The sequence below is a fragment of the Physeter macrocephalus genome, chromosome 19 (genome assembly GCF_002837175.3).
Source record: "Physeter macrocephalus isolate SW-GA chromosome 19, ASM283717v5, whole genome shotgun sequence".
In the NCBI taxonomy this organism is placed as follows: Eukaryota; Metazoa; Chordata; class Mammalia; order Artiodactyla; family Physeteridae; genus Physeter; species Physeter macrocephalus.
In genome coordinates, this window is record NC_041232.1 from 45,010,751 (window position 1) to 45,037,385 (window position 26,635).

General features: G+C 39.4%; 1 protein-coding gene across 1 annotated transcript; it reads left to right on the forward strand.

The window, feature by feature from the left end:
• The first annotated feature begins 1,791 nt into the window (after positions 1-1,791).
• MEP1B (meprin A subunit beta) lies at positions 1,792-26,635 on the forward strand. The gene is made up of 15 exons (XM_028480537.2): positions 1,792-1,854; positions 3,869-3,887; positions 4,739-4,783; positions 4,869-4,912; positions 7,830-7,908; positions 12,974-13,091; positions 13,801-13,979; positions 15,739-15,957; positions 16,663-16,815; positions 18,144-18,359; positions 20,398-20,841; positions 22,337-22,516; positions 23,280-23,406; positions 24,029-24,233; positions 26,475-26,635. The coding sequence occupies exons 1-15, from the start codon at positions 1,792-1,794 to the stop codon at positions 26,487-26,489; spliced, it is 2,106 nt and encodes a 701-aa protein (XP_028336338.2). The 3' UTR covers positions 26,490-26,635.

Sequence of the window (26,635 nt, forward strand, 5' to 3'; positions counted from 1 at the left end):
GATGCAGGGAACACGGGTTCGTGCCCCGGTCCGGGAAGATCCCACATGCCGTGGAGCGGCTGGGCCCGTGAGCCATGGCTGCTGAGCCTGCGAGTCCGGATCCTGTGCTCCGCAACGGGAGAGGCCACAACAGTGAGAGGCCCGCGTAATGCAAAACACAAAACAAAAAAAACAGAGTGTTTTTCCTATGTTTTCCTCTAAGAGTTTTATAATGTCTGGTCTTACACTTAGGTCTTTAATCCATTTTGAGTTTATTTCTGTGTATGGTGTTAGGTAGTGTTCTAATTTCGTTCTTTTACATGTAGCTGTCCAGATTTCTCCAGCACCACTTACTGAAGAGGCTGTCTTTTCTCCATTGTATGTTCTTGCCACCTTTGTCATAAATTAGGTGACCGTATGCGCGTGGGTTAATCTCTGGGCTTATTCCTATCCATGTGGCCCCTCAGACCTGGTAGCTTTCTTTGATACTTCTGGGCCACTCTTGGCTTCTTAGGAGTTATTCTCCTCCGCTGAAGACATGCTTTCTTTTGTAGAGTATTGCTGTTTCCTTGGATCTCTTTTTTAGTCTTTAAAAAAAAATTAATTAATTACTTAATTATTTTTTGGCTGTCTTGGGTCTTTGTTGCTGCACGTGGACTTTCTCTAGCTGTGGTGAGCAAGGGCTACACTTCGTTGTGGTGCGCAGGCTTCTCATTGCAGTGGCTTCTCTTGTTGAGGATCATGGGCTCTAGGCGTGCGGGCTTCAGTAGTTGTGGCATGGGGGCTCAGTAGCTGTGGCTTGCAGGCTCTAGAGCACAGGCTCAGTAGTTGTGGCACACAGGCTTAGTTGCTCCGTGGCATGTGAGATCTTCCCAGTCCAGGGCACAAACCCGTGTCCCCTGCATTGGCAGGCGGGTTCTTAACCACTGAGCCACCAGGGAAGCCCCTACATGTCTTTTCATATCCTTTTTATTAGCACAAAATGGAGCAAAGATCAATCTTGAGTGGGGAAGGAAATACTGAGGGGAAAAATTCGTATTTCAAAAATATTACCCTGCATCACACTTAAGTTGAGAGTGAAAATGTGGGAAATGAGAGAGTAGGTTGTCTCTAAAGAGAAATTACCCCAAGAGGAAAAAGAAAGAATTGAGAGATGGATTGGGGACACTAGTTTTTCAGAAAACCAGTGACCCTTCCTAGTCTTTTACTCTAACTCCCACTTGACTTTGCTTGATCGGAATTTTCAGGAGAGACGTATGTTGCTGTTTTGCTATTGCTACTTTATATGTGACTATCAAATATGCCAAGTTTCTAGGACATTAATGGATTTTGTATTGTAATTCAATACATTTTAATTAAATGAATGAAGAATAAACAGCCATGGACATACATGGATATATTAAAGCAGCTCAGGGCTACAAGGGCAGAAAGAGCTTCACAAATGTTTCCATTTGAAAGATTGAGTTTAGAAATTAATTGGATTTTTTTCCCTCAAATGGCACTTAATAATCTTGGGGACCAGTATTATACATTAGAGAACTTATTAACAGGTCTCAGCCAGGCACTTGGCTATTGAATGTTGACACAGGAGAAAAAAAAAAACCCCACACAAAAAAACAACCAATGAACTCTGCAGAACAGTGTTAAGGATACTGGACTTTAACTTTTTGATTGGAGGTATTACTACTGCAGTGGGCTGACCTGCCAGATGGATCATTAAGATCAAAGGCTATACGTTATGATGTTTGCCTTTTAAAAAGTAAATGCTACTCTGAATTTCATAGTTTGCAACTTTCAGCTGGAAGTGACAGCATGGATTCTTGGTATCTGCATTCATTTCTTTTCTTTGCTGCCCTCCTCCGGGTTTTTGGCTTGGTAAGAAAACAATGTATGGAAAACAATTAGAAAAGTTGGGGGTAGTTGATACCGATTATAAAAGAACAAGCTGTTCGTTCGTTTTCTGTTTTTTAAGGAATTTAAAAGTGTCAATGAAATAAACGTTTCTTTTTGGCCAGCAGGGACAGGCAGGGTACTGGGAGTGAGAAGACCCAGCAGAAGAAAAGTCAGGGACACTGACATAAAGTTATGTTTTATCTTGAGTTTCATTGTTGTGTAACAAGTTTTCTTTTCATAAGATGGAAAATGTGAAATTTGAAAATCATTCCATTTTTACTGCAGAATGTGACACATATTGCTGTTACAGTAATGTGAGACATGACGGAGTGAATGATGAATGTCATGGGCACAGCAAATACTTATGTTTTGTAGCATGGGATTTCTTTTCTGCTTCTTCATCAGGTTAGACCAATCTTTCTACAGTGACAGGTAGTTGGTACCAGAAACCAACTTGAGGTTTGTTTTATTTATTTATTTTTAATTTTTATTGGAGTGTAGTTGATTTACAATGTTGTGTTAGTTTCAGGTGTACAGCAAAGTGAATCAGTTATACATATATAGAGAGCCACTCTTTATTTATTTATTTTTTAAGATTCTTTTCCCATATAGGCCATTACAGAGTATTGAGTAGAGTCCCCTGTGCTATACAGCAGGTTCTTATTAGTTATCTATCTTATATAGATATGTGTATATGTGTGTATGTCAATCCCAATCTCCCAATTTATCCCTCCCCCCCTTATCCCCTGGTAACCGTAATCAGGTTTTAAATGAAGTTTCAAGTGCCTGGGGGGGGGAACCTTTAGTTGTGATTATTAAATAACAATTATTATGTTGAGCTGATATTCTGTGAACAGAACTACAGCAGTGAGAACAGGAGATACTATTGAAGACTTATTAAAACTGTAATGATGAACAAATACTTGATGAGTTTTTTCAGGCGGTGTGTTGGCATTCCTCTGTGAGTGTGTGCCTGTGTGTGGCCAAGTGTGAGGCCATCAAGGCACTAATTAATATCAAAAAGCATGATCATCATCCAACCAGTTATTCTCATGCTTGCCAAACACCCCAACTGATTCTAGTATCTAGATTCTAGTATCTACAGGTAAGTATTTAAATAAAATTGTACCTTACATTTGTATGACAACGTTTACCAAGTTCTTTCACATTACATCATATAACCATCATAATACCCAGGCAAAGCAGGCACTGACCATATTATACAGATATTCTGAGTATCAGGAAGGTGAACTAACTTGCTGTTAGTTGGTGGAAGCAGGAATAAAACCCAGACCTACTGTCTACCAGTCCCATGAGCTTTTTAAACTAGTCTTCCCTAAGAAATGTCAGGTTTACTTAGTTTTTTCCATTGGGTATGTGGTCTGGGTTTCATTTGGTCACCTGGAGCGAATCTATTTTCAGAAGTTTGTTTTTTTTTTTTTCCAATTGCAAAGTATAGCCATAGATTTTTTTTTCTGGAGTATTTGGTATTGACTTTGAAGGTGGAGTCTTGAGAGAAATGTGAAAGTAAACCATGGTTAATGAGGTCTGCGATAAAATTTTCTTTTTAAAGGATTGTGAAAAATTATAATAACATTTCAATATTGGGAATAAATTATTAGGTTTTTCAAGCATAGCTCCATGAATTCTTTAGAATCATGTTCACTTTAAATCATGTTTAAAGTGAACACTTAATTGAGGGCAGGACTCTTATGTTCTGCCTTCTTTTCAACCTGTGAAGTTGGTTTCTTGTTTCTTTCACCTTCAAATCCATACAACAGATTGTTTCATTTTTTATATGAAATGAGAAGACCCTTGGGTCAAAAAGTTATCTTAGACTCTGATTTAGCACTCTTGGGTATATGCCAGAAAGTTATCCATAATATTAAGGAAAAAAGAAAACCCCACAAATGGTTAGATATAAATTGGAATCAATAAGACCACTTATGTCACGGGCATCATAATAATATATCTTTTTTATGTGTTTGTTTCCCAGCCAACCCCAGAAATCTTTGGTGAGTCTATTTTGAGTTTTGCCCTATGTTATAGTAAAAAAAGGTTATGTGAATAATAGAACAACAGAACAGAAGAACTTAGGACACATTTAATGCTAAGCACAGTGCATAATTGCATATGCATTATTGCATAATTGCACTGAACTTTGATCAAGCGCTGGCTTCTTTTGATTTACTGAGGAACGTTTTATTGTTTCTGCTCCAGGGTTCCACCTACTCAGCAAAAAAAAAAATAAGTGGTGGTATAAGAAAGTCCAAACACAGTGACTGACACATCGGCATCCCATAAAATGCCTACTATTATTATTTTTGTTATTTTGTGTCAAATCAGATGGACCTGATGTCTGTCCTGTTCAGTTGTACACTTAGAGACTTGGGCATATCATCTACCCCTTTGCAACTTAAGAATAATTCAAATATAAATTAGGAATTTTGCTTGAGAGTTCCAAGGTACACTATTAGCAAGGAATATAAATATATGGATAGATTGGACTGGTTTGGCCAAATTTAAACATTTGCTTCCTATTTAATCTAGTCATCTAATCTAGTCTTTCAAAATAACCTTAATATTATATGGAATGACCAGTTTCTTATTCCTGAAATTATTTGACATACAAGGGACATGGTTAAAACAAGAGTATATATGCAAAATCCCCATATCCCCAAGCCTGGCTCATGGGAGGTCTCAATCAATCAATCAATCAATCAATCAATCAATGTATGTTGAATCAGAGCCTGGTACTCTCTTATCTGAGGCAAAAGAACCTTGCTTACTTCTAATTGGTAATTGATAAAGATTTTCTTCTTTCATAAACACAATGTTCAATGTGTTTTTGTTCTTTTTGTTAAAGATGTAGATGGTGGAATTGACCGGGATATATTTGATATCAATGAAGGTTTGTGGATTTTTAAAAAAAATTCTTTATTAAGTGGGGAGTTTGAATCCACTTGGCTAACACAAATTTTTATCTTCCCTCTTAGATTTGGGACTGGATCTTTTTGAGGGAGACATCAGACTTGATGGGGTGAGTTGAAACAATTCAAGGAAAGACCTTCGATTAACCACTGCAAGCTAAAATAGAGTATCTGAGAATGATGGGACAGCATGGGCTTTGTTAAGCCCAACTAAGGGTGTAGAATCATAGTTGACACATTTAGTCAATGAATACTTTATACTCTAAGGGATTCATATAATAGTATCTTCATCATTCATTACTCAGATTTCTGTGTGGTTAAAACCACCGTCACTCACCTTGTATGCTTTGGTCTTATTGATCTGACTGATTTTCATTATGGGAACAATATGATATTTTCATTTTTAAATAGAACCTCACTGATTAAAGCCAGTTGAAGCAAAATTAAACTGAATTTGTAAATTCAATGAATCAGGTTTTTACCATAAGAGAAAGGTTTTGTGACTCCTACTCTGACAGCTGAGAATAGTGTTGCCACATAAAGATCTTCCCAAACTATCATAAAGAGTACTAGTTCTTACCTAGCCATCATGGCACACAGATGAACACAGGTACCTTACATGTAGTTTAAGGGAGTTTAAACATCCCTCAACCCCCACTGTGAACTTCAACTCAAGAAACAGAGCTGCAGTGTCTGAGGTTTAGTCCTTGGTCTGCTCTTCTCTCCTTCTTGATCCTACCCTGTACCAGGGCTTTAAATGTCATCTCTATGCTGATGACTCCCAATGTATAACTCGGGTTCATTCCTTCCCCTGAGCTCCTGACTTGTCTATCCCAATGCTAATCCATCAGTTCCATTGGAATGTCTACAAGATACCTCAAACATAATGTGTCCTCAACTAAACTCTGATTTCCCATACAAGCTGTTCCTCCCCAGTTTTCCCTCTTAGTAAAGTCATCACCACTCCCTCTCTCCATTCCACTGAATAAGTAAAAACCCAGGAGTCACCTTTGCTTCTTCTGTTTCCCTCACCCCACCATCCACTCCATCAGCAAGTTCTATCATTTCTATCTCCAAAGTATATATACTCCAAAGAATCCACTTTTCTCCTAATTTATCTGCTTCAAATGCTGCCCTCCTAGAATCTTTTCCACCCTGTCCCTGTCCCCTATCCCCCACAGCAAAATGAACTTTTAGATAAGCAACACCACCATTTTACTTCCTGGCTTGAAACTCAACAGCTTCCTATCATATTTATAATAATATCCAGATTTACCCACAGCCTTTAGGACTTTTTATGATTTAACTCCTGCCTACATCTCCTCCCATCTCCTCTCTTCTTTGATCTCATCTCCTTAGGCCAACTGGCCTCAAACATGCAAAATATACCAAGCATGTTCCTACCTCAGAGCAGAGCAACTACTGTTTCCTCTGTCTGAAATGATCTTTCCAGAGCCCCTTTCAATACTGGCTCTTTCTTATCACTCTCATTTCACCTTCAATGTCATCCTTTCAAAGAGTCCTGTCCTGACCTCTTTATCTAATACACTCCCCTAATCCCTTTATTCTTGTCCACATCTCCCTTTTTCATTTCCTCTGCTACTATTAAATATATCCAGTTTAAACTTTTTAAAAAAATTTATTTATTTATTTGGTTGCGTGGGGTCTTAGTTGCGGCAGGTGGGCTCCCTAGTTGCGGCTCACCAGCTCCTTAGTTGCGGCACATGGGCTCCTTAGTTGTGGCTCTCTGGCTTGTTAGTTGCAGCGTGTGGACTCTTAGTTGTGGCATGTGAACTCTTAGTTGTGGCATGCAAGTGGGATCTAGTTCCCTGACCAGGGATCAAACCCGGTCCCCCTGCATTGGGAGTGTGCAGTCTTATCTACTGCGCCATCAGGGAAGTCCCTAGACTGTTTTCTCACATGCTGTTTATCTCCTCCACTAGATAAGAGCTCTAGGAAGGTAGAGACATTGGTAGTTTGGTTACCAATGTATCTCTGTTCTCTTGAACAGTGTTCATTTTGTTGGCTGGATGAATACATTAATGAAACATTATTAGCTTTCTATTATAAAAATTGGGAGGGAGACACAAGAGGGAGGAGATATGGGGATATGTGTATATGTATAGCTGATTCTGCTTTGTTAAAGCAGAAACTAACACAGTATTTTAAAGCAATTATACTCCAATAAAGATGTTAAAAAAATACTTGATGAAGGATGAATGGACCAGGAAAAAAAATTTTCAAATACTTTAAAATTGTTTGAAATCTTTGGCCTAGCTCATGTGTGATTTTTTTTCTGATATTATGAGATCAAGATGATTGAGGTTTTGCTATCACTTCCTTCTTATATATTTTTAATCTCTAGTATAGGAAACTAGTCTATGAATCTACCATATTTATTGTCCAGTTTTCCAACAATCATTATTTACATGATTTTGCATGGTGCCTTCTTCAACTTTATCAACAAAATTAATGATAGAAATTAGTGATTTCCCATCAGCCAATCAGAGAATTGTGCATAAGCTGATCACATACCCTGCAACCACCCTCCCTCACCTGGCCTTTAAAAATGCTTTGCCGAAACACTTTGGGGAGCTTGGAGTTTCTTTTGGCCTGAGCCACCCATCTCCTTGCATGGCCCTGCAATAAACCTTTCTCTGCTCCAAACTCTGATGTTTCGGTTTGTTTGGCCTCACTATGCGTCACGCCCACGAACTTGCGCTATTGCAAGGATATGTAAAAATATGAATAATTGAAGTGAAATGATAAGATTAAAGGAAATATTAATGCTTGTCATTCTCCTTATTAAAAAACCCAGAAATTAGTGATTTCCTCCTAAAACCTTTGTTATAATATGATAAAAGTAGGCGTACACACACATGTGTACATGCACGCACATACACTGGCAATTTGTTTAGGCTGGCTGGGAAAGCTTAAAACTTCCTTTATTTCTAGATTAACTATTGATTGTTTCATAAATTTTTGACTGATACATTCAATGAATCCTTTCCCACTTATTTTTGACAGGTACAAGAAAGAAATTCCATCGTTGGAGAAAGATATAGATGGCCTCATACTATTCCATATGTTCTAGACGATAGCTTGGGTTAGTACACACTTTGGAGTGCCCACAACTAATGCATGTTCCTGACAGAATATGATGACAGTATTTCCAAGGGAAGACTCACATGGCCTTTAAGGGTTTTTTTCTTTGTTGTTTTGTGTGGCTAAGTACACTTTAAAAAAAATAAGCAAAATGAAAAATGAACAGAACCTAAATGATTTTGTCTGAAATATTTGCTGAGTTTTGACCAATAAAGGGATGAATTCAGCCAATATTTATGGAGAGCCTACTCTGTATTGGATGCTTGGGACATAAAGATTAGGGAGCTAGTCTTTATTTTAAAGCAGTGGTTTGATACATGTTCAGACTTTACATATGATTTTGAAACATGAAACAACCAACCAAACAAAACTTTAGGAATTGTCATTATTTTACTGATATTTCATTTGGACAATTGAGAAACTTAAACAAGAACCCACTATCATCTTTTATCATCTTTTTTAAAATAAAATAAATAATGTTTTAATACTAAAAAGTCAGAAGAACCTAATCCAAAAGAAAGGACAGCTATTCTATATTAGAAATTTATTGTAATGGAAAACTCTAAACATGGTCCCCATTTAGTAAAAATGATATCCTTGACCAGCATCAGTTTAGGAACTGCCATTTGGGAAATTTTTCCTTAAATATCATACATTTCGGTAGAGATTCAGATAAACCAAAAGCTCATTATAATAGAATGCAGTAAATGTAATGATTAGTGATATGTTCAAAATGTTATGGCAGCACACTGGAGGACATTTAACTCAACCTAGATATAAAGGCATATGCATTAGGGAGCAGGTGACCCTATGCAGTAGGGCTGCCTTGAAGCTTGTGCAAGTTGTACACCACACATAGGTACCTGGGGAGGGGGCACAAGTGGGACTGAAATTAAGTTTGCATTATATTCATCAAGAGCATTCATTTCTTTGCATGAAGTACTATTCATCCACCTGCCAAGCCAGCACTTGCAACATCTACCCAGATGAGGTGCCCCTCCCTTTCTTTTCCTTTCTTTCTTTCTTTCAAGTATATTTGATTTACAATATTGTGTTAGTTTCTGGTGTACAATGAGGTGGCCCTTTCGAATTCACAGAAGGGAACTATGGGGGCTAGTGCAGCCTCTGACAGCAAGGGAAGCGTGCTCTAGGCAGATGGATCACTATGTGCAAAGGCATGGGGAAAGGAAGAAAACCCCTGGTGGGAAGTAGGTTGAGAGCAGGGAGATAATGAAGTTGAACAGGTAGGCAGACTTCAGATTGGGAAGGACTTGAGTCTTCCCCATGTTAAAGAACTTGGTGTGTATACCAGTGGTAATGTGAAGCCACTAAAGGTTTTAATGCAGAAGTGAGATTGTTATCACTCTGGTTGCAGTACAGAAGATGTATTATCAGTTGGACAGAAAGAGAGTCGGAAGATCAGTTAGACTCTTGAAGAAATTCAGGGAAAGATTAAAGAGTTTCTGAACCAAGACTCTCTCAGAGAGGATAGACAAGAGTGGATAATTCTAAGAGAGGCTTAGGAGACAATTAGATTTGGTGATTGGCTCCAAGAGATCAAGAAGGTGAGTCTAGGGAAAGAAGTGCTAGTGTCCAAGATTATGTCTTATACAACTGGGTGGATGGTAACACCTTTAACAAGAATAGGGAATATGTCTTGGAGAGGGTAGGATAGAGAAATGTGGTGGAAATTGGTTTTTAGCATGCAGAATTTGAAATGCATCAGGGTCACTGTGGTGGAGATATCATATAATGGTTTGGTGTCTGATCTGGTCATTCAAGATAGAGAAATCTAACAGGGAGTGGTACTCCATTGTATATATACATATACCACATCTTCTTTATCCATTCATCTGTTGATGGACACTTAGGTTGCTTCCATATCTTGGCAATTGTCAGTAGTACTGCTATGAACATTTGGGGTGCATGCATCTTTTCAAATTAGTGTTTTTGTTTTTTTTGGATATATACTTAGGAGTGGAATTGCTGGGTCATACGGTAGTTCTATTTTTAGTCTTTTGAGAAAACTCCAAACTGTTTTCCATATGAAATGCTGCCAGTAGGGCTTTAGTCTTTTAGCTTAAGCCTCAGGTATTATCTGGCTGTTAAGATGCAAATCACCTGAAAGGGGTAAAACTTGAAGCAACGGTGTATAGCTTCCTGTGAGTGAGTTACAGTTGCTTGCCTGAGTGCCAGATTTGAAGTGAATGGTAGGGGAAAGTAGAGAGAGGAGGAAAGGGGTAAAAGGTGGGAATAGAAACGAAGACCAAGGTGCTAGGAGCAGGAAGGGGCTAACAAGGGGAAGATAATTCTAAACCGCTGCTTGCTTAACTCCTAGGCTTGTCTGGGACCTGCCTTGTCCTTCGGAGCCTGGGGATTTAGATAACAGGATCCCTGGTGGAGCTCTTCTGCATCTGTGATGCAAAGTGAATTAAAGCCCTTGGTAAATAAAGGCACAGGGTAAATAAGGATCTTATCTTGGTAGAAAGCTATACTTTTTACAAAACGTTCACATTTTTTCCCTTATTTGAGTCTCCAAACAATTCAACGCAGGATAGAAACTATCCTCATTAAGCTTTGATAAAAATCGAAGGCAAGCAATCTCCTTTTACGTTCAGTTCAAAAACAGTCATGTGGTGGTCCGTATCATCATGCCTTATTTTAAGGAAGTGTTAGATCTGAAATAGTGACCCAAATGTGATACTTACAATACAGAAAATTTGGAAACCATTTAAATATTTGCCAATAGGAAGTTAGTTATGTATCTTACCGTCATATAATGTGGCCATTAAAATGGTAAAAACAATACTTACTGATGAAAGAAGATTTTAAGATATATTATTTAGTGAAAAAATAGTTTATAAAATATTATGTAGGCTGTGACTTTATTTTTTATAAAAATATGTATATTATGTATGTACATATTCATAAGAAAAAAGTATGATAAATGTGGTTGATTATTTCTGGGTAAGATTTTATAATTTCTTTCTTTTTGTTTATATTTTCTAACTTACAATGAACATGTATTATTTGTGTGATATTGTAAAGGGTTGAATTCTGAGTGCCTCTTATAGATTCATGGAATTTAAATCCCACATGTATCTAGTTCTTTACTTTCACCTAGACAGAGGCATACTGAATAATGTCTTTAAATGTTTGTGCAATAGACATGTAAGAAGGTAGGAAGTAAATAAACATTTGATAAATGCTCATTTTACAGTTGTGGCCCCTCATGCTCGGGGGATATGTTCCAAGACCCCCAGTGGATGCCTGAAGCTGTGGGTAGTACCAAACCCTATATATAGCATGTTTTTTCCTATACTACATACCTATGATAAAGTTTAATTTATAAATTAGGTGCAGGAAGAGATAGTAACTAATAAGAAAAGAGAACAATTATAATACACTGTAATAAAAGTTAAGTGAATGTGGTCTCTCTCTCTCAAAATATTTTATTGTACTGTATTCACCCTTCTTCTTGTGATGATGTGAGATGATAAAATGCCTGCATTATGAGATGAAATGAGGTGAATGACGTAGGCATTGTGATGTAACGTTAGGCTACTACTGACCTTCTGATGACACAGCAGAAGGAGGATCATCTGCTTCGGGTGATGCTGGGTCACTGACCCATGATGATGTTGATGATTGGGTGTTGGGAGCAGATGATGGATGTCCAGGGTTGGGGAATCCCTGGTGGGATGGAGCGGCATGGCACAAGATTTCGTCAAGCTCTCAGAGTGGCATGCAACTTAAAAATTATGAATTGCTTATTTCTGGAGTTTTCCATTTAATACTTTTGGACCTCGGTTAACTGCAGGTAACTGAAACTGCAGAAAGCAAAACTACAGATAAAGGGAGACTACTGTACTTGGAACTTCACCTCTACTTTCTCTGCTATCCTCACAATAGCCCTGTGAAGTTGATTTTAATTCCCCACTTAGCTGATCTGATGATAATACCAAAGCTCTAAGGGTAAATTAAATTGGCAAAGATTATGCATCAAAAGTAAGTGGTGGGCTTCCCTGGTGGCGCAGTGGTTGCGCGTCTGCCTGCCGAAGCAGGGGAACCGGGTTCGCGCCCCGGTCTGGGAGGATCCCACATGCCGCGGAGCGGCTGGGCCCGTGAGCCATGGCCGCTGGGCCTGCGCGTCCGGAGCCTGTGCTCCGCAACGGGAGGGGCCACAGCAGAGGGAGGCCCGCGTACCGCAAAACAAAAAAAAAAAAAGGAAAAAAAAAAAAAGTAAGTGGTGAGGATAGGGGAGAACTTAGCTGTGTCTGGTTCTAAAGTCCACACGCCATCTTCTCTGCCGTACTGTCTCCCACCTCCCAGCAGACACCATCCTTCACTTCACCGTACTTGACCCCAGCTGTGACTGTCTCTCCATATGTACCTGATATAGCTCCTTCCTCCGGGTTGCCCTCTGAGCTTCTTTTCCTGAACGTCTTCGTTGCTTTCACTCCTCTGCCTTCTTTGAGCTCCATTCTATCTAACCTTCTTTGAGCATCACTCAACTTGAAAGCAATGGTTCTTATTTGTGTTTTGGACCCGGAACTCACTTGTGAATCTTATGAATGCTCTCCCCAGAAAATGCACTTTGCAGAGATAGATATTTATAGATATAGACATAATTCTTTGTCTACTATTTCAACATATTCATGGTCCCTCTCATCTCAAGGTCCTCAGATTAAAAACTCTGCTGTGAGGCTTTAAATACATATTATAGCTTCTTAGATGAAGCATGTGACAGTGATTGTTCATTTTGGTTGCCTGCGAACCAATGTATATGTTCTCCGAGGTAAGGAAATGCCCTTTTTGCTATTTGCACCTCTAATGACTCCAGGGAAATATATATGGGGTGAAAAAAAGCTACCTGAAGAACAACCAATTAATTGCATGTGATACTTGATTGGCACTGTATACTAAGTTTTTAAAAAATAAAACACTAAATATTCATGGAGGGACTAACTCATAATAAACAATATATTGCATGGCCTGTTTCCATGGTGAACTGTTCAATGGTGGTAATTTTAATAAGTTTATTTTTGTTTGTTTTCTTCCTTCAGAAATGAATGCCAGGGGAGTTATCTTCAATGCATTTGAACGCTATCGCCTAAAAACATGCATTGACTTCAAGCCTTGGTCTGGAGAACCCAACTATATACTAGTGTTCAAGGGTAATGGGTAAGTTGAAGAGCTGGTCTTCTAAGTGTTCTGATGAGAACGGTTGTGGCTGAGGCATTACATCACAGCAGTTGCCCTCAACCCTAACCTTGGGGGGTCAGGGGCTTCCATTGCTGTTTGCTGGATCTGTTTTCTCTAGCCATAAAAGAATATACATGCAACCAGAATGCCCATGTTAAGACAAGGAAGGTGGAATTGCATGCCATCCACCCTATGACTCTGTGAACTTCAGCCTGTTTGTAGTTTCTATACTCCTTATTTCTGCCTTCAAGTAAAACCCATCTGTATGTATGCGCACATGTGTATTTAAATTTATTTTAATCTAAGAACTCTTACTACTTCAGTTAAGAAGATGATAGTTATTTGACTCAAGGTCAGCAGTTCTGAATGGTTGCTATAACCTATAAAACCCTTATTCAAGGACCATCTGAAAAATTTTGAAATTTCCAGAAAAGATCAGGACTAGGCTGCCTGGAGGATGACTCACTCCTTTTTAAGCATTTGGTGTCAGCCCAAGTTCTCCAAAGATCATCTGGTCTGGAAGGCTTTTTATACCGCACTGGGGTTTTGAGAGAAATACATGGTGTCCAGACATAAGTGAAGGATCTAGGTGGGTACCTGAGTGGATTTGGCATTAGGGATTTTGCCCTAGGACCTCCACCTGCATCAATATAAAACCCTCTCCCCTTTCTGTAAACTCTCCTGTAAGCTGCTGGTCTTCAGTGGGAAATATGCGCTTTGGGAGGCAAGAACTCTCCATCGGAAAGGACTGTGACAGAATAGCAACAGTTCAGCATGAGTTTCTCCACGCACTGGGATTCTGGCATGAACAGTCTCGGTCTGATCGGGATGACTATGTCAGCATAATTTGGGACAGAATTATTTCAGGTACACTTATCTTGTTTTCTTACATTGTTCTTAAGTTAAATACTGAATTTCTAAACATGTGCCCTCTTCTGCCATTGGTGCTGTCTATTAATAATGGGAAAACTCTGATATTTTGATCTTACTTGATTTGGCTCTAATTCAATAGGAGTTGAAGTGCCTGAAGGTTTTTGGGGAACAGTATTCCAGAACCCCAGTTTGAGCTGGATGTGATCTTAGAAACCAGTGTTTCCCAAAGATTATTTTATGTAGTGCCATTGCACAATTTGTTCAAGGGGGTTGTGTGGAAAGGAATCTGTAGTCAAATTAATTTGGGAAATCCTAGGTTAAAAGAAATTAAACTTAGAGTTATTTACACCGCTGTACTGTTCAGTGTCTTTGCTAGACTAACATGAATCATAAATCTCCAAGAGGAACATTTCCAAAAATGACTTGATCATGCTTTTTTTTTTTTCCTTTTTGTGGAGTATTTGGGTTTATTGTTCTTTTTTAAAAAATGTGTGTTTTTTTTAACATCTTTATTGGAGTGTAATTGCTTTACAATGGTGTGTTAGTTTCTGCTGTATAACAAAGTGAATCAGCCATACATATACATATATCCCCATATCTCCTCCCTCCTGCGTTTCCCTCCTTGCCTCCCTATCCCACCCCTCTAGGTGGTCACAAAGCACCCAGCTGATCTCCCGGATTTATTGTTCTTTGGAGCCCATGTTGGGAAACACTGCAGTAGTTGAACAGCCTGAACTTTTTGTGACTTTGTGCTCAAAGTCAGAAAGGTTTTAATAACCATGTCCGACTAGAACTCACGTTTTCCACAGTGACACTTAGTTTCCCCATCCCTCCTGCCTGCATAGGGTATGGAGGGGGTGTGGTGGGGGGAGGGGAAGGATGGCATCGCTATCAAGTGAGGCCAGTGAGGGCTGCTCTGCGCTGAGTGCCCCTGACATCACAATTCTAACATCACATTACCTGCCCCTGGCCTCACCCCTACCCAGAGTCTGGGGGAAGGCACTGAAGCCAACTGAAATATTTCTAGAACAAGAGAAGTGTTGAGCTTTAATCCATGGCCTCACTCTTTAGGATTTCCAATGTCTTATTTCTGTTAGAAACTTCTGCCTCGATTTGATAACACATCTTTATGCTTTGTTGATCAAATCTACCTTGTTGTGTCCGCAAAATCATTCGATTTCACATTGCAATCTGTGGCCCATTGGTATGATGCTAAGCGGTCAGGAATCTTCTCTAAATGTATTTATTTACATACATCTACACGTATTCCAGAAACTAAGAATAACTAAGATAACTAAGAAATCACTGATGAGGTCAATCCTTTCTGATGACCACGTTATCACTCCCAGGTCCTACCCCACCACACCTCCCAAAGTCCTCTTATTTTCATCTCCATCCGCTGAGGATACCCTACCTCTCCTCATTGCCGATGACCCTGAGTGTTTCAACAACACCTTTTAGAATCCTTCTTTCCATTAGCAGTTCTTAGAACCTTAGGCCAAATGCTAAAGTCCAACTTTGAGCTGAAATGAAACCTTAGATAAGTTCAGCATGACAGCTGGTATCACAATTCTAAGTTCGAATAGTCTAAGATAGGAATATATGAAACACTCTTGAAATACCACAGAGTGTCAGTTGTAGCCAAGGTTGTACTGTTTATTATAGTCTTTATTTCTAAGTTAACAGTCTTTGGAGTAAGATAAACTAAATTTTGTGAACATCAAGTAATTAAAGATTTTTATCTATCATTTAGGCAAAAAGAAAAATTTTGAATCCTACAATGACCGAGAAACAGACTCCCTGAATGTTCCCTATGATTACAGCTCAGTGATGCACTACAGTAAAAGTGCATTCCAGAATGGATCAGAACCAACAATTGTGACAAGGATCCCAGACTTCATGGATGTGATCGGCCAACGAATGGATTTCAGTGACTCTGATCTCTTAAAGTTGAATCAACTGTATAACTGCTGTAGGTGACAGGTTCTTTGAAATGACTTCTCTTCCTCTCTGCTCTGTAGGAAAACATTCTGTTCTGTGCCATTTTGCCAAGCATTGCTGGATTTTCTGAAATTATAGTTAGATAATTGTTTGATAATAATAGTTTGATAGTTGAAGTTTGATATTCTGAAAGAAAGAAAAGAAAACAAAACAAAACAGAATAGCCCCCAGGTACCAGACTACAACATGGAAGCAGCATTTTTCTTCTCACAAGTTCTGGGCTTTAGATATAAAAACAAACTGAGTCCTATAGCGGCATGAGCATGCCCCATTCAAGTTTTTGAAGCTGTTACTGATGCAAATGTGGACCAACTTGATATTCAAAACTCTTTTCAGCCCAGGTGAGGTGTACAGTCATAATATAAATGGGATCAAATAATCCGGGTTGTGGTTTATTACTCTGAATAACTAGGGGAGTGTAGACTCAGGTTTCTATAATTAGTTAACCTGATAAACAAGACTTGGGGCAGGCAGCTTATACAGAACTACACAGCTGGTCGACTGTCTTGGTTTTGCAGATATCAAGAGATCCTGAAGCCACCATCACCCAGAATCAGTGACGAGTCCCCTTTAATGTCATCCTAGAATTCCTAGTGCTTCTGGATAATCTCAGTTTTTATTACTTAGATTATCATGTTATCTATGAGCGTCAATAATTGTTTTTTTGCTTTGGTAGCCTCTTCCTTGAGCTTTATGGAGTCGTGCGATTTTGAACTGGAAAATGTGTGTGGTATGATTCAAAGTTCAGAAGATAGCGCTGACTGGCAACGGGTCTCCCAGGTTCCTGAGGGGCCAGAGAATGATCACTCCAACATGGGCCGGTGCAAAGGTAACAGGAGTGAGATACTTCCAGATTTTACTCTCAGTGGTTCTAGCCTCTTTCTTTGCTGTGAGATACTGGGGTTTGAGTTCTTATTTTTATTAGAATTATTAATGATAGCCCACTCGTGCTACTCAGGAATTGGTTCTGTGCCTTATAAGGATATGGTTAATTTCTTTTCTTTTCACTGTCCGAGTTTGCTTTTTATCCCCATGAGTCAGCGCTGGGCTCTGTGAAGCCTCTACCCATAGTATGTGCCCACAGCAAGAGGGGCTGCCCCTCCCCGAAAGGACTCTTTTCTCTGGAGCAGTGGGGTTATTTTCTTGAAGCCTGAAGAATCCAAGAGAACTTCAGTGAACAGTACCAGGCTGTGACTTAATCAGTTTCAGAATTTCAGCTGGTTGTGATTACACGTTCCTGTTACAAAAATACTTTAAATGAAGGTAGAAAGTACAATTTATTTAATTTTACTCAGATGAGTATTCTTTTCCATTGAAATTTTGTTTTGAATCAAATAGTCATTTATTTGGCTACAAGCAACACATTTTTATTTATTTGCTCATTTCTGGCAGCAAATATGTAAAACTAGCCTTCAGAACCCAGGGCCATTGCTTGACAGCTCAGATGATCTGGGAAGGGGTTGAGATCTCTAAGAGCATGGAGGTGCTTCTCCTTTTTCTTTTTTGGGGGATTGGTGGGGACAGGACAGATGTTGTTTAAAGTTACAAACTTGTAACGAGTAGTAAAAAGCCCTAGAGATCTAATGCACAGCATTGTGAATATAGGCAACAGTATTGTATTATAATCATCAAACTTGTTGAGACTAGACTTAATTATTCCCACCACCAAAAAGAAATGATATTATGTATTGTGATAGAAGTGCTAATTATTGCTACAATGACAATCAGATGCCAATATATAAATGTGTCAAATGAACATGTTGTGTACCTTAAATTTACACAATGGTACATGTCAAACATATTTCAATTAAAAAAATATTTTTTAAATGTAGATTTGAATAGTGGATAGTGGTTCTACATCGATCAGTAGGAGGGAGGAAGGGAAGGGGCTGGTGGAGAGACAGAGAGAAAGAGGGAGAGAGAGAGGCTAAACCAAACACGTAACACTTTTTCCCATTTTTGAAAACTAACGTGTAGTAAGAAAAAAGTGATCTAATGTTGCTTTTTTTCATAGACTGCCTGCTCCAAGAACTGCATTTAAATGCTCAAAACAGTGTCCTGCATACAGTGGGAACTAGGTGGAAATAGAGTGCCCGCGAGACACGCATTCCTGTATCCAGTATCTTTTCTCAGTTCTGCATTTGTCCTCTTTAACAGGTTCTGGTTTCTTCATGCATTTCAACAGTAGCTCTGTAAATGAGGGGGCCACAGCAATGCTGGAAAGTAGAATACTATACCCTAAACGAGGATTTCAGTGCTTGCAATTTTTTTTATATAACAGTAGAAGTGAAAATGACCAACTGAACATCTATATCAGGGAGTATTCTGCAGCCAGTATGAACAGGACTCTGACCCTTGTGGAAGAAATAAAAGGTACACTATCAACATTCTTATTCTTGGGTTCAGAGTGAGTCAGTCTTAACCCTTTACTTAATGCAAAACCACTTACAACAGGGTAGGGGCTATGGACTTAGTACTTTTTTTTTTTTTGGACTTAGTACTTTTCAATGTAGAACTTGATCCTACTTGTTTTATGCGGTGGTTTGGAAGCTAAAATGAGAGTCCTTTCTGTGCTACAGAATATGTGACACTTAAGAAACTGTAGATCAGTCTCTGGCGTTGGGGAAGTCAGTTCTTGGCAACTAATAAAAATATAATGGAAACTAGCTTAGGCAAAATGTGAAGAGTTACTGGCTCAACATAACTATATTGTAGAATGGAGAAGAGAGGAACTGGCCTCAGGCAGGATGGGACCTGTTCCTGAACATGGCTGGGGACCTTTCCTATTATCTCAGATGGGCTTTGTCCGTAAAACTGGTGCTTTGGCTGTTTCACTTCCCAGCTTACATTTTACCAAATGTGCCATCAGACTAGAGAAGGGACTCTTCCTCTAATTTCTAGCCTAGAAAAATAAATTCCAGCGAAGGATTCTAATTGTTATGACTTGAGTCAAATGCATCTTCTGGAGCAATTCTGAGTGGAGAGAGGGCAACACCGATTAGGCGGCCACCCTTCCTTCTAATCATGTGTCCGGGAGGTGGGTCACGTTGACCACATATTAAAGCAGATGGTTCAGAAGGTCCGCTGAGGAAGGAAGGGGCTGTGGCCTGGCGGCTGTATTACTGTCTGCTCTGCACAGTGACCTCTTGGTTTGAATGAATTGACTAAAACCTATTATAAAACTGATCCACATTATGTCATATGTCATGCCATTTTCCCCCTGATTAACAATGAGAAACAATCTGAAACATAGATGATATTTTCCTTCATGAATACCTATAAGCTGAGGTTCTTAACCTTATTTTATATATATATATATATATATACATATTATACATGTATATTTTATGTATCTAATGCATATATAAAAGATTATAAATAAGATTATTACATACATATTTGATTATACATATATAATCCTTTGCATTAGCAATCTGTGGGTGTTATTATTGACAGATAATAGCACAAAACGTACTTAAGAAACCTGCTTAGGAGTCCAGAATTTAAACTGAAAGTACTGGTAAAAATGAAGTGGAGGCTCTCATGAAAGGTTTTTGTTCAATCTGGGGTCCTTCCACGGAGAATAACATTTTCTGTAATTTGGATCTTTCTAACTTATTTTCAAGCAACATGTTTCTCATTAAGTGCCAATATATTTAAGTTTGAAGGCATTGAATTAACTACTAGTTTGACATGAATTCCTGAGCTATTCTCTACCTGGGAGGCTTCTGAAAGCTTTAAATGGACTGCTTCTTATTTGGGTATGTGACATCAGAAAATAAGACAAGATGTCATACAATGTGCTGCTAGCTAGAGGTAGGAGTAATAGTGGAGGGGACGTGTAGTCTGGGAAGAAAGGACATGGCACCAAATATTAGATATGTAACATCGAGTCAGTTGTAAGATGTGGGCTTTCTAGGGTTTGGTGAATTCATGCTTAATACTGCCAAAGAGTTGACTAAAAATTTTGCATGTGAAGGAAGTATTCCAATCAAAGTATAAATAGATTAACGGAGGCTTCGGCTGAGTATCATAGGAATCTGGGGTACAAGTGTAGAGTATTGGGTTTGCTTGTCTGTTTAACTAACTGAATGGGAGGTAACTTGTAAGTTGGGCATGGAGTTCTCATGAGTTAGATGCTATCGTTTGCTCACCTATCTCTGGGAAAGGTTGATCTATCTAAGAATCAGCTAGATAAGCATCCAAATATTCCAGAGAATATGCCATCCCCAGAGAAATGCCTTGAAGTAACTGGGCCTGGGTTGGAGGCGTAAGAAAGCCATACCTCACACCTGCAGGAAGCAGTAGGTCTAGAAAGATCCTTTGTCCATGAAGGTTAGAACTCTAATGTCGATTTGCACATGATTCATAGTCCTTTGTCCTCTTTGGAATAATAATGTCTCTTTTGCAGATATACCCATTGGGAGCTGGCAACTTTACCACGTAATACTGAAAGTGACCAACAAATTTAGAGTGGTATTTGGAGCGGTCAGAGGCACTGGTGCCTCACGGGGTGGCCTGTCTATTGATGACATCAATCTTTCAGAAACACAGTGCCCTCATCATGTCTGGCATATAAGGAATTTCACACAGCTCATTGGCAGCCCCAGTGGATCTGTCTTCAGTCCTTCATTTTATTCTTCTAAAGGCTATGCCTTTCAGATTTACTTGAAGCTAAGTAGTTTGCCTAATATAGGAATGTATTTCCACTTGATCTCTGGAGCCAATGATGATCAATTAGAGTGGCCATGTCCTTGGCAACAAGTCACGATGACCATCTTGGATCAAAATCCTGACATTCGACAGCGTATGTCCAACATGCAGAGTATAACTACAGACCCATTTATGACCACCGGTTTGTGACTCATCTTTTTTATTGCTAATACACAATCACTGCTCTAGGAGGGATGGATGATTTGGGAAGGAGAGACTGCATAGCCAGGTAGCTAGGGAATTTTGAGCCCCAAATCTAAGCATCAGAAGATATTTAGGGGAAGGGCTTCAGCAGCTGTGGACAGAGTCTCCCAGGCAGGAGACTGTCAGAAATGTCAGCAAAGATGCCAACAAATTGAGAAGATATTGGCTATATTTTTGGAAACTGATGACAATACCTGAATTCCCAGGGTTGTACGAGGAGTGTTTTAGTTTTAGAGTCCGATGCACCTGGGTTCAATCCAAGGTTTGCTTCTCATTAGCTATGTAACCTTGAGCAGATAATCTCTTGAAACACCAGTGTCCTCAGAAGTAAAACTGGGACAGTAGTAAAAACCCCACACATTTGTTAAAAGTATCTCTACAGATCAAGTAGGGAAGTTTGTGGAAGGGCCTGGTATGGAGAGGCTCTCAGATGTTGAGTTCTCCTAACCCATGCTGTCCTGGTCTTGTCTCTGAATTGTCAAAAACAGTTCAGCTTTTGTAATGGGGGTGGTTTTTGATCAGAACAAAGATGTTGAGTAGGTGCTCCATAGTGTTGGGAAGGGTATGGGAATGGATTGCAACTCCTTATTAAAGAATTCTGGAGGACTTGCCAATGGTGACACCATCCCCCCTCTTTCTAGTCTGAAAAAGGAGCAGCACCCAGAAAGCAATGATCACATTTCTAATTGTAATAATCCTTTGCCCTCTGGGAACATAATAAAGTGAAAAATGGAATTGTGGCAAGGTGAATATTATTGCCAAATCTGAATTCTGTATATGAAAAGAATGGACCTGAGTGACTTGGGGGAAAAAAAAATCTGATAGGAAAAAACATAGTATTCACAAAGAGGTGTGGGGATTTGATGTTCAGAATTTCTTTACCTTTTTCCAAAACATTTCTCCCTGAATGATGTTGAAAATGGCTCAGGGTTGGGTGGGTGACCACCTTTTCCCAGAAGCAGTGCTTGTCACTGTCTTCTACTCCTGAAGGACTTTACTCTGTTAGGTGAATAATTCAGTTACTGAGATGAATTGTTCAGTGCTAATATTAAAAACGCTCTCAGTAACACATTGATTTAACTCAGCTAAAAGGACTACCTGTAACTCAGAAGGCCACTAAAGAATGATTCTAATGGGCAATGGAGTTTCTACACTGCTCATTCGGTAGAAGTGTGACACCCCATGTAGGAAACTTTTGATACCTCTCCACTCATATTCCAGAATGTGGTTCTCCCTGCCATGTCATCTCATTTCTTTAGGACAGTATAAATGAACAAACTCCAGTGACTTGCCAGGGAATACATTACAGGTCAATAGCATCACTGAATTATTTTGAGCTCTATCCTAATTGTGCTTCACATTGCCTGTGCTTTCCTACACCAAAAACTATGATGATGCTAAACACAATCCATTAATATAAATTGCTTTTTCAGATAATGGAACCTATTTTTGGGACAGGCCTTCCAAAGTGGGAGCACAAGTTTTTTTCCCTAATGGAACTCAGTTTCGAAGAGGTAGGGGCTATGGATTCAGTGTCTTTATGACCCATGAGAGGCTGAAAAGCAGAGATTTTATAAAAGGAGATGATGTTTATATCCTCCTGACGGTGGAAGGTATGTCAATACAAATAGTTCTATCTAAGCTGTTTTTTTTTTTTGTGGTCGTTGATTATTTACTGTGTTCTTCTGGATTCCGTTTTTAGATATATTAGAGACGTGGGAGGGAATGGGCATGAGTGAGATTTTTTTTAGTATGAATCATTAACAATATGAAAATAATTTAAATGGAAACAGGGACAGTTCCAGGATAAAGAACTTAATTAACACTGCATGGAGCAATAGTGGAAAGCTTTAGTCCAGAACATTTCTTTAGAAATAAGCTGAAGTATAGCCATTAAACCCTAGAATTTAACTCTAGGATTCCAGAAGTAAAAATATTCCAGAAACACATAAAATTAGAGTGGAAATGATCTGGCTTTATTGTCTCTTTCAGATATGTATACATACATATATAGAGATGTGTGCACACACACATATATCTTGTCAGTAATAGCATTAATCTATTGTCTTCTAAAATTTCTCAGCCATGGCGGCCAATAATTACATTTTCCAGGAATATTGTTGGTTTCCATGCCAAGGCCCAGGCAAGCACGTGTCAATTGTAGCCCCACAGGCTGGTTCAGCTTCCCTTTGTGTCTAGATTTCAGCCTGCCTATTTATTTTTTCACTGCCTATAAACGTTACTGAATGGTGCTTCAAGAGTACCTGAATTTCTCACCAACCTGAAGCCTGAACATTTTATTTTGAAACTTAAAGATCAAATGCTTGTTAAACCCCAAACTGATTTCCCTCCATGCTCTCCTCTCACCCTCCTTAGACATATCCCACCTTAATTCTACACAAAATGAGCCAGTCCCGACACTGGGCATCAATGACCTTTGCACAAGCTTTAAATGTGAGAATGATGGTGTTTGCATTATCCGTTATGGCAAAGCTGAGTGCAGGTAAGGATGCAATCTACCCATTCTTTTGTTACATATTTTTTCATTCCCACAATGTAAGATTCATATGATATTTCATATGAATGAAATCAGTTGATTCTCATCTCAAAACCGTTCATAAGATATTTATCTTTTGCTCTCCATTTGGGACTTTGGGTTGCCAGCAGAATGACAGAATTATTTATGCAAAGATAGCACGTTATTCTAATTGCCTGAAACAGTCCTCATGAGTTACGTATCTTATTAGGTCCTCACAACGGTCTGGTGTGGTTACTGTGACTGTCCCCGTTTCCTAGATGGAGATACCTACATTCTAAGAAGAGCTTGGCCATGGTCATAGCTGGGATGTGGAGGGACTGGGGCACTGAGAACTAAATTTTCTCCACTACCTATGCTACCTTCCTTTCCCAGCTGGGAGCTGCTGTGTTAAGTCCCAGATTAGGAGTAATTCCATTGTTCCTTTCCGTTGGCCCTGCCTGTGCCAGTCTAACCAACCCTTCTAGTCCAGAATGGGTGACAGATAGTTCCATCTGCCAGTGACCTGAGTGTTGCCTCACACCTTCAGTGGTGAAGATTTTCAGATTAAAATATCAACTCATAACTGAGTCACGTTCCGAACCTGTAGGTGTCCGTCAGGGGAAGACTGGTGGTACATGGGAGAAAGGTGTGAAAAGAGAGGCTCAACTCGAGACACCATTGTGATTGCCACGTCTTCCACTGTTGCTGTGTTTGCCCTGATGGTGATCATCACCCTCGTCAGTGTCTACTGTACCAGGAAAAAGTATCATAAAGAGACAAGTTCAAAGGCAGCAAATATGAATCTGGAAAATGTAAGTTGACTCTCATATTTGGTCATTCAAAACCTATTGATGGAATTATATAAAGACAAATGAATCCTAAAAAAAAAAATTTCTCTACTCCCTATGCTGGGGACAACAGCTTTGAGACTATGAGTTCTTGTTATGTTCACTTTAAAGCAACGGGTCTTAAATTGGGATCCATGGAGGGTTTTAGGGGGGATTTTATTATCCTTCTGGAACTGTACCCAGAATTTTGTATGGTTGTGCAATTTTCTGGGGTGGGAGTCTGTGACCCTCCTGAAAGGCACAACTGATTTTGCCTACACATTTCAACCTTCCTAGTTAAGGGGAGAGTTGACCTGTAAGTGTCATCGTTCTAAAGGTTGAGGTCAGGCTTGTAGGAAGGGGGTGCTAGGCACATTTGGGGCTTTTGCATTAAAGAAGTTTCCAAATGATTCTGGCTTCATGTGTGGTAACTAACTCTAAGGCAAGATTTTCAAGTAGAAGTTTTAAAGTCTTGCCTCAGATGGTCTCTAGAATGGCAATACACTCTTGAAATTACCCTGGGGAAGGAGACTATTTGAGATGGATATTTGCACGCAGGACGTTTACTGTGCGTGCTCTTGGGAACACCAGTGATGGAGTGAGGGAAGGTGGACCAGGCAGAGGGTGAGGTTGGATTGTGCTGTGGTTGCTGCTGAGGCCTCAGCATCCGCTGCAGGGAGCTCTGGAGCTGGGATGGCCCTTAGAGTGCCCTGAATTGAGGCAAAGGGGCCAGGCCATTGTACTCCCCACATCAGCAGCCACTGGATTGGGGCTGTCCCCGGGGAGGGAGCAGAAAATTAAGCAAGGCAGCACCCTTTGGGGTAGGGCATGTCCTGCAGGAAAGCTTTCATTTTGAAGGGCAGGACTGACAGAGAACCCCAGCACCCACTACATACCCCAGTCATAGAGAGCACAGTTTCGTATGCAGATTCCTATTCTCACTCACAAAAGAGCACTTCTAATGGAATAAAATCTGAACATCATTTACAAGTGAAACATAAAAAGTCTTCCAGTTCTATTTCATTCAAAACAGTCTCTGAAAATTACTAGCAAAACTGAAGACAAAACACGCCCAATTAACACATCTCTGAAACTGAAAATACTGCAATTACCTTAAGCATGAGGATATTTTCTTAAAAAAATGATTATTCAAGATATGCTGTATTTTAAGTTTTTGATTTTTTTAAGTAGACAAACTTATTTGTTTAAAGACACTTATTTGGTTAAAGACAACAAGTTTGTGAAGTTATTCAAAAGATGGACAATGATAATGAACAAAAAGCAGATAGTTTTATTCTCATACACTGCTGTCATGTTTCCTCAACCTCAGGAAGATGTTTAAAGCTAGTCATAGGCAGTGGATCAATTACTTCACAAGCTTATTAGAAAACTACTTAAATATATATATAGGGTTTTGTTTTTTTTTTTTTTTTAAAAACCAACCAGGTATTTCCAGCTTACTTTATGACTCAAAATAAAAGAGACAGATCAGCCAATGACCCAGTAGGTCAACCTGGTGGAAGCTGTGCCCACCGGCATGGTCCTCTGGGCTAGTAGGGATGCACTTAGGGGCTGGAGTAGGAATGGTGGGGGAGTGGTTAGGGAGGAGAGGACCAGTTAGCTGGTGGATGGGACTGCCAGGATATTCCTCTGGAAACTGGTAGATGTAAGTGCTATTATAAAGGCCAATTTATCGACCTAAAATTGGAATTAAAGAAAATGATAAAACAAAGAGAAGAGAAAGAAGGAAGTTAATTCAATAAAGGAGAGAACTATTAGAGTATCAGGGACATGGTAGGGCCATTAAGTGGAAACACACACACACACACAACCACCATATTCTAAAAACAGAACTGTTTTGCCTCTGGGTCATTTAAACACATGCCCAAGAGCAAAGAGTCAACTTACATTTTCCTTAGTCTAGGCATTTCTACAGTAAATTTACTGATAGCAGAAACTCCAGCTCTAGTATAAATCTTAAATCGGAATGACCTTTTTCCTGAGACTGAAGTGTGTGCTCACCCTAATGTTTTAGCATCTGAATAAAGTGGGATAGGCCAGAGCATGTTCCTGGAGACGAGCCTGGGGGCCCCTTGCCAGTTGGGAGGGACGCCAGGAGACTGCTCATGGCACTTCATTTAAACATTAAACTGTTTCATTGGATTCATTTCAATGACAGTTTTTAAATTTAGAAATTAAGTGATCGATTGTTCTTCCCCCTTTTAGCAATATGCACTTTGAAAATGAACTCAGCAATACAGCCAGCAAATGAAATGAAAAATTCTTCATGATGGTTTCACCTACAATATATTACAACCACTTCACCTTCTATAAATGGATCTTCTCTGTACATAGCTGGATATACTACAAATCATTATTTTGGTAAA

Excerpts from the sequence above, each read along its gene's own strand:
- MEP1B (XM_028480537.2), top strand. The coding sequence starts at position 1,792 with ATGGATTCTTGGTATCTGCATTCATTTCTTTTCTTTGCTGCCCTCCTC. Across the intron at positions 15,958-16,662 it reads GAATCAACTGTATAACTGCT|CCTCTTCCTTGAGCTTTATG; the intron begins GTAGGTGACAGG and ends TTGCTTTGGTAG. Across the intron at positions 23,407-24,028 it reads TATGGCAAAGCTGAGTGCAG|GTGTCCGTCAGGGGAAGACT; the intron begins GTAAGGATGCAA and ends CCGAACCTGTAG.